This window comes from Meleagris gallopavo, chromosome 3 (genome assembly GCF_905368555.1).
Source record: "Meleagris gallopavo chromosome 3, MGAL_WU_HG_1.1, whole genome shotgun sequence".
Classification (NCBI taxonomy): Eukaryota; Metazoa; Chordata; class Aves; order Galliformes; family Phasianidae; genus Meleagris; species Meleagris gallopavo.
In genome coordinates this window covers 87,750,518-87,758,936 of record NC_139406.1, presented here as the reverse complement: position 1 = coordinate 87,758,936, position 8,419 = coordinate 87,750,518, and the positions used below count along the sequence as shown (strand labels likewise).

At 44.4% G+C, this 8,419-nt stretch overlaps 1 protein-coding gene across 1 annotated transcript; it reads left to right on the top strand.

Annotated features, from left to right (window-relative positions):
• The first annotated feature begins 764 nt into the window (after positions 1–764).
• Positions 765–3,783, top strand: LOC146544804 (uncharacterized). Its single transcript, XM_085221731.1, has 2 exons — positions 765–1,526; positions 1,628–3,783. Exons 1-2 carry the CDS (start codon positions 801–803, stop codon positions 1,694–1,696), a joined length of 795 nt encoding a protein of 264 aa, XP_085077857.1. The 5' UTR covers positions 765–800; the 3' UTR covers positions 1,697–3,783.
• The last annotated feature ends 4,636 nt before the right edge of the window (positions 3,784–8,419 follow it).

Genomic DNA, 8,419 nt, shown 5'->3' with positions numbered 1-8,419 from the left:
TCCATTCCAGCTGAATGTCCAAACCATACACAGTTCATCCCATAGAGATTCAGTAGCTAATTTACTGATGAAGTTCACATATGTGGAATCAACCACTGCAAAACCAAAGCAGTAGAGACATTTTAGATACCTGCACAACAGCAGCAGGTATCTTGCCTCTTTCCACCACATCGTCAGGCCTATTGCATTCTGAATCAGAGGATCTACATTCTGGAGATGCTAAAGAAGTAAGGCTGGTGAGATAACAGGGACTATGGAGAAAACAGGATGGAAGAAAATATCTGCAATGGGCTATCTGTATCAAGAGAACTTCTCTGTTGTCTTCATTCCGTGTTATGGAAAACTGTCAAGATTGTGTTTCTGCCATCTTGAGGAAAAAGATTTTTTTTAATATCTCACTTGCATTGCAGATTGCTTACTTATTGCCTACTTTTACCAAGACATTTAGGTTAAGTTTTCTCCTGGTGTAAACTGGGAGTCAGCTTAAAAGATACAGAAGGAATAAGCATAAACTCAAATTTAACTAATTCCAAGAAAAGCCAAGGGGGCACATCTGGCAAAACCTTAAGAGTTCTTTTTTTATCAATATCAAATACAAATGATCTCCAGAACACTGAAATTTAATTGCAGACATTTAGTAAGCCTAAAAGTCTGTCTCTTCAAGAAGAGATTGGTGAATTTTTTAGGGGATGGGGGGAGATGCAAAGAACCAGTCCTCTTCTCAGGGCTATAATAATTTAAGGACCGATATTTTTAGCTGAGGAACTGGCGGGACTTATTGACAGGTGTTTAAACTAGGTATGAAGGGGGAAGGGGACAAAATGACGACCGCTGGGACTGAGGGGCCAGTTCGAGGCTCCAAACAGGACTTGATGGGTGGAGACAGTGGAGTTCAAAGGCTTGGAGAGAGGTGGAGGGATGCTGCTTCTCTTAAGTGCCTGTATACTAATGCGCGTAGCATGGGGAATAAACAGGAAGAGCTGGAGTTCTGCGTGCGGTCGCAAGGTCATGATCTCATCGCGATCACGGAGACATGGTGGGACAGCTCGCATGACTGGAATGTTGTCATGGAGGGCTATGTGCTTTTTAGGAAAGATCAGCTGGCTAGGCGGGGTGGTGGAGTTGCTCTTTATGTGAGAGAGCAGCTAGAATGTATTGAAATTCACTTGGGGGAGAGTGATGTAGCAGTGGAGAGCTTATGGGTGAGAATCAAGGGGCAGGCTGGTAAGGGTGACACTGTTGTGGGGGTGTACTACAGGCCCCCTGATCAGGATGAGGAGGCTGATGAGGCCTTCCAAAAGCAACTGGATGTAGCGTCACGTTCCCAGGCACTGGTGCTTATGGGGGACTTCAATTATCCAGATATTTGCTGGATGACCAACATAGCCAGGCACGCACGGTCCAGACGGTTCTTGCAGTGTGTTGAAGACAACTTTCTGATGCAGGTGGTGGAGGAACCGACGCGGGGAGGGGTGTTACTGGACCTTATTTTCACCAACAGGGATGGACTTGTTAAGGAAGTAAAGGTAGGGGGCAGTTTGGGTTGTAGTGATCATGAGATGGTGGAGTTCAAGATCCTGAGCGGAAGAAGCAAAGCAATAAGTAGGATTGCTACCCTGGACTTTAGGAGAGCCAACTTCGATCTCTTCCGGGACCTACTTGGAGCTATCCCGTGGGCTCGGGTGTTAGAAGGTAAGGGGGCCTCTGAGAGCTGGTCAGCATTTAAACAGCTCTTCTTCCAAGCTCAGGATCGGTGCGTCCCTGTGAGCAAGAAATCGGGAAAAGGTGGCAGGAGACCTTTGTGGATGAGCAAGGAGCTCATGCGCAAGCTCAAAGGAAAGAAGAAGGTCCATGAAATGTGGAAAAAGGGTCTGATCACTTGGGAAGAATATAGGAATGTAGTCAGGGCCTGCAGGGATGCAACGAGGAAGGCTAAAGCCCGTCTGGAATTGAATCTAGCTAAAGTGATAAAGGATAATAAAAAAGGCTTCTTCAAGTATGTTAATAGCAAAAGGAAAACTAGGGAGAATGTGGGCCCCTTACTAAGTGAGGGGGGGTCCTCGTAACGGGGGATGCTGAGAAGGCAGAGATACTGAATGCCTTCTTTACTTCTGTCTTCAGTGAAAAGGCTCCCCTGCAGGAATCCCACACCCTGGAGGTTAGTGAGAGGGTCTGGGGAATGGGAGACTTCCCTTTAGTCAGGAAAGAGGACGTGCGTGAGCGCCTAGGCAGTACTAAGGTCCACAAGTCCATGGGACCTGATGGGGTGCATCCACGTGTGCTGAGGGAGCTGGCGGAGGTCATTGCCGAACCGCTCTCCATCATTTTTGAGAGGTCCTGGACAACAGGGGAGGTCCCTGAAGACTGGAGGATAGCCAATGTCACTCCGGTCTTCAAAAAGGGCAAGAAGGAAGATCCGGGTAATTATAGGCCTGTCAGCCTCACCTCCGTCCCTGGAAAGGTGATGGAACAGCTTGTGCTGGATACCATCTCCAGACAACTGGGAGAAAAGGAGGTTATCAGGAGTAGTCAGCATGGGTTCACCAAGGGGAGGTCGTGCTCGACCAACTTGGTGGCCTTCTATGATGCTGTCACATGCTGGGTGGATGGGGGAAGAGCGGTAGATGTAATCTACCTTGATTTTAGAAAGGCGTTTGATACTGTCTCCCACGACATCCTTATAACAAAGCTGAGGAAGTGTGGGATAGACGAGTGGACAGTGAGGTGGGTTGAGAACTGGCTGACTGGCAGAGCGCAGAGGGTCGTCGTTGGTGGTGCAGAGTCTGGCTGGAGACCTGTAACCAGTGGTGTCCCCCAGGGGTCTGTGCTGGGTCCGGTCTTGTTCAACATCTTCATCAATGACCTTGATGAGGGGATAGTGGCCACCCTCAGCAAGTTTGCTGATGATACGAAGTTGGGAGGATTGGCTGACACGCCTGAAGGCTGTGCTGCCATTCAGCGAGACCTGGACAGGCTGGAGAGCTGGGCAGTAAGAAACCGGATGAGGTTCAACACAAGCAAGTGTAGGGTCTTACACCTAGGGAGGAATAATTGCATGCACCAATACAGGCTGGGGGATGAGCTGCTGGAGAGGAGCTCTGCAGAGAGGGACCTGGGCGTCCTGGTGGACGACAGGTTGGCCATGAGCCAGCAGTGTGCCCTCGTGGCCAAAAAGGCCAATGGCATTCTGGGGTGCATTAAGAAGAGCGTGTCCAGCAGGTCGAGGGAGGTGATCCTCCCCCTCTACTCTGCCCTGGTAAGGCCTCATCTGGAGTACTGTGTCCAGTTCTGGGCTCCCCAGTACAAAAAAGACAGGGATCTCTTGGAAAGAGTCCAGCGGAGGGCCACAAAGTTGGTGAAGGGCCTGGAGCATCTCCCCTATGAAGAAAGGCTAAGTAAACTGGGTCTGTTTAGCCTTGAGAAAAGAAGACTGAGAGGGGACCTGATCCAGGTTTATAAATATCTGAGGTGTGGCGGCCATAGTGGTGAGGCCAGTCTCTTTTCAGTGGTACGTGGAGACAGGACGAGGGGAAACGGACATAAGCTGCAGCATAGGAAGTTTCGCACGAATGTGTGTAAGAACTTCTTCACGGTGAGGGTGACGGAGCACTGGAACAGGCTGCCCAGGGAGGTTGTGGAGTCTCCTTCTCTGGAGATATTCAAGTCTCGCCTGGACACCTACCTGTGCGACCTGGTGTAGGGAACCTGCTTTGGCAGGGGGTTGGTCTCGATGATCTCTAGAGGTCCCTTCCAACCCCTACAGTTCTGTGATTCTGTGATTCTGTGATTCTGTGATATCTCTATCAATATCTGAACCATTACTCCTAAATTTGCAGGTGTCTGGAAAAAGATTTTGAAGTGAAATAAGGCAGAAGAGTCGGAGCTCTTTTCTCCCCGGGAATTTCACATGCTTGAAGAAAAGCAGTTGGCTTTGCCTTCTGCTGAAATGCAGCTCTCTCTGGGGTAGAGAGAAGCAGCTGTGTAACAACATATAGCGATGGCACACAGGAACTTGTCAGGAAAGGAAAAATTGCACATGAAAGTACAGTGGGATCAGGAAGTTTGCTAGACAAATTGTGCTGTCATTACCCATTCAGATTATCAGATTATTGGGACAGAGAAGAGGATTAAGTTTCCAAACCACACGGTCTTTAAACACTCCTGTGTGGCGAAGTTTGATATCTTATTTGAAGGTTGGCAACCACCACCTCATAGGGCGCTTTGCTTTGATACTGCTGCTCTGCTCCTACTTAAGCTGTACAAGTGTCATAACTGCTGATATATTTTCACTGAGGAGCAACATTTGGTTACAGACTGAGAATGCTGGTGCTAATAACTTGGGCTGTTTCCAAGAAGGTTAAAAATAAATAAATAAATAAAAAAGGAAAGGAAAGGCAACAATCCAAATATGTATCAAAAGCTGCACAATTCACTGAGTCAACAGGGTCCTGAACTGAGATAATAAATAACGGGCTCTGGATGGACATTAAAGGACTTAGCAATAAGCTAATAGGAACAATACATTCATAGACACATTAAATAAGGCAGTGCTGCTCAAAAGAAAGTAAATTATAAATTGCAGTTGGCTAGGGTGTTTTTTGTTGTTGTTGTTGTTTGTTTGTTTTTAATATATATTAGGAAACTCTTTGAAAAACAAATTCCTGAGTACATTGCCTGCTCTTGAGATGTATCCATAGCAGAACAAAAGATCTGCAGGGATGATTAATAAGTAGCTCTGTTTCTCAAGCGCTGATTAACAGCATTCCCACTTACACAATACTCCACTTGAATTAGCAGAACAGGATTGTCAGTGAATGGCACTAATGGGACTGGTAGCAGAGCAGCATAAGGAAGTCAGTTCTTTCCTGCGAGCATATTCTGATTATCAGGAACTTATTTGTAATCATCTCTCTTACAGTCTGCATTTGTACAAGCGAGAAAGCAGAAGAGGAAACACAGGCTTCATGTTAAGAGTGATTATTCATTATTAAATTAACTACTATATTAACGACTGCAATTATTTCAACAGCAGTACGTATGGGTTGATAAGGATGTGTCAGATAACCTCTAGACAACCAAAGGAGGGCTCTAGCATTGGAGGAGTGCTCCCACATTCCTTTGGACAAGTCATATCTGGCTGGCCTGTTTCTGCCTTTCATCCACTGCTCTCTCTAAGAGCTGTCCATAGAGGAAGCCATAACAACCGCAGGACCAGACTTAAGAGCACATTATGTGGGTCCAGAACCACCTGAAGCACATAAGCCTTTTTATGAACTGGAGGAATTTACTTCCCCTGACACTGTAAATACCTTTGAAAACCTCACAGATTCCGATAGCATCCTACAAGAATCAATTAGAGGTGCAATGAACAAAATTGTTACAATGGTCTTATGCCCGTTGGCTGAGGGAGAAAAAAAGATGTGACTGTTACTGACTTGATGAGAAAAAGCAACAATAAAACATGCTGTATGTTTTTAACCTTCTTCTTATGTATCTTTACAAAAGGGAAAGAAGGAACAACCTCTTTTGTTTTAGATTGCTCTTAACTATCTTGGCTTGGGAAAAGTTGGACAATTAGCCCAGTGTACAGAAGAACAGAGGAATATTTGAGTGAAGATGCATTTCTCTATCCCTTCCACTTTTTCTTTCAAAATATGTATCTTTGGAAAAGGACTTTGGAATAAGTTTATTTTGAAATGAAATAGTAACTCTGTTCTAAACTCTGAAACAACTGTTTTTCTGGGTTTCTAAAGAACATCAAAATTAAAAAGTTCAATAAAAATAAAAAGACTTACTGGCACATTATCCACTGAAAAACTGCATTGATGAAAAATTAAGCTTGTTTTGGCTCTTTTTCTGTGTAGTACAAAAATGATCTATGTACATTACCTCTTCCTTAACACAATAGAATTTGAAAGTCTGCAAATTCCTCAGATGTTAAGAACCATAGGAATATACAGCCTTAGATTTCCATTAGTGGAAGTGCTGCATGTTTTCTGTTTTTAGTTAAAAGATTTCCTACCCATATTCCAGAGGAGAACTAATCTTATTTATACAGCTCTGCATAACTGGAAAAGTACAATGAAGGCTTTTATTTTCTTTCTATGAGGCATCTAATGGTTATTACTGGAGGCTAGATACTAATATTTTAGCTACTAAGTTGAAATAGGAAATATTTTACTTTCTTTGTGCTAAGTTTTTATGCACAGAAATTCAACTACATTTTCTAGTCTCCAGTCTTTGCTGTAGCCAATCCCATTTAAATGTTTCCTTTAAGCAGCAGCTAACATTTATACATAACCATAAATTTCCTCTTGTATGAGTCGATTCAGCCAATGTTGAAGCTAATCCTTAGATTTAAAGTGCTTATGAGCAAAGAGAAGTGTGTAGCAGCGTTTAACAGAAGGCTCTGGGAATGAACACTAGGTATGGAAACACACAAGCCAAGAAGGCCACGTCACAAGAACATTTGAAATGGCAGCTATCAAAGGATAAGTCTTTTTCTGCTAAACCTTGGATAGAAGGAGAGGAGGAAGGTAGGCAATAAACATGGTTATGTACACCTCTCTCACCTACTCCTACTCTGTAAAATCCCCTCTATACTGTGTACCAAACCACATCTTTCACAAATTACTGTGACGGCTGTTTTCTGTGAAATTTTCCAAGTTTCTATTTATTTCCAAACCATATCAATTGCCATTATTTTCAGTGTATCAACAAACCTAGATTTGGAACTGAAATATAAGTGGAAATCACCATGCCTCACTTCAGACATCTAAAGATTAAACATACAAATGAGTCTAATCACCCACAAAATCATGGGGAAAGAGCCTGTTGCTTTCAGAGGATGAAACACCTGATCTCAATGTACTTCAGTCTCAGGAAAGATGAGTTATCATTTGAGCCAGTTTCTCTTGGTTGCCTGTGACAGGAGTCTGAGCAACCAGTCTGGAGTTTGCTGTCTGAGTTTGAGATGCATAAATTGTCACAGAAAAACCCTCCAAATTTCTTTTCTTTGATCAAACATACAGAGACTTTTGTTGAAATAACTAGATGCTTTAAAAAAAATTAAAAGCATAATTCATAGTGAACAGTATTTCTAAATGTTTCTTGAATGGGGAACAGCAGCTGTATTCACACATTAATACTAGTAAATACTGGCTTAATGTGGCTTTTACTATTTGAAAAAGCAGTAAGAGATATGTAGAATTACTGTTTTCTTAACTACCAAAATAGAGAATTCTTGTTAATAAAATGTATTTTTACCATCTCAAACCTTGGAATACACCGTCAGCTTGTAAATCAGAAAAAGAAAAAAGCTTTCTTTTGATGGTTTGAATTTTTATACAGTCATCACAGATCCACAGTTTCAGTTCAGATGCAGTTATTAGTTATTATTCAACCTATTCTCCTATGTAGAAAAACACTCAGAAGCTTGTTCTCCTTCATTTAGCTTGCTCCTATTGCTAACCACTGTCTTGTGAGCCTAACTTCACAGAATCACAGAATTGTAGGGGTTGGAAGGGACCTCTAGAGATCATCAAGACCAACCCCCCTGCCAAAGCAGGTTCCCTACACCAGGTCGCACAGGTAGGCGTCCAGGCGAGACTTGAATATCTCCAGAGAAGGAGACTCCACAACCTCCCTGGGCAGCCTGTTCCAGTGCTCCGTCACCCTCACCGTGAAGAAGTTCTTACGCACATTCGTGCAAAACTTCCTGTGCTGCAGCTTATGTCCATTTCCCCTCATCCTGTCTCCACGTACCACTGAAAAGAGACTGGCCTCACCACTATGGCCGCCACACCTCAGATATTTATAAACCTGGATCAGGTCCCCTCTCAGTCGTCTTTTCTCAAGGCTAAACAGACCCAGTTCACTCAGCCTTTCTTCATAGGGGAGATGCTCCAGGCCCTTCACCATCTTTGTGGCCCTCCGCTGGACTCTTTCCAAGAGATCCCTGTCTTTTTTGTACTGGGGAGCCCAGAACTGGACACAGTACTCCAGATGAGGCCTTACCAGGGCAGAGTAGAAGGGGAGGATCACCTCCTTCGACCTGCTGGACACGCTCTTTTTAATGCACCCCAGAATGCCATTGGCCTTTTTGGCCACGAGGGCACACTGCTGGCTCATGGCCAACCTGCTGTCCACCAGGACGCCCAGGTCCCTCTCTGCAGAGCTCCTCTCCAGCAGCTCATCCCCCAGCCTGTATTGGTGCATGCAATTATTCCTCCCTAGTTGTAAGACCCTACACTTGCTTTTGTTGAACCTCATCCAGTTTCTTACTGCCCAGCTCTCCAGCCTGCCCAGGTCTCTCTGAATGGCAGCACAGCCTTCAGGCATGTCAGCCAATCCTCCCAACTTCGTATCATCAGCAAACTTGCTGAGGGTGGCCACTATCCCCTCATCAAGGTCATTGATG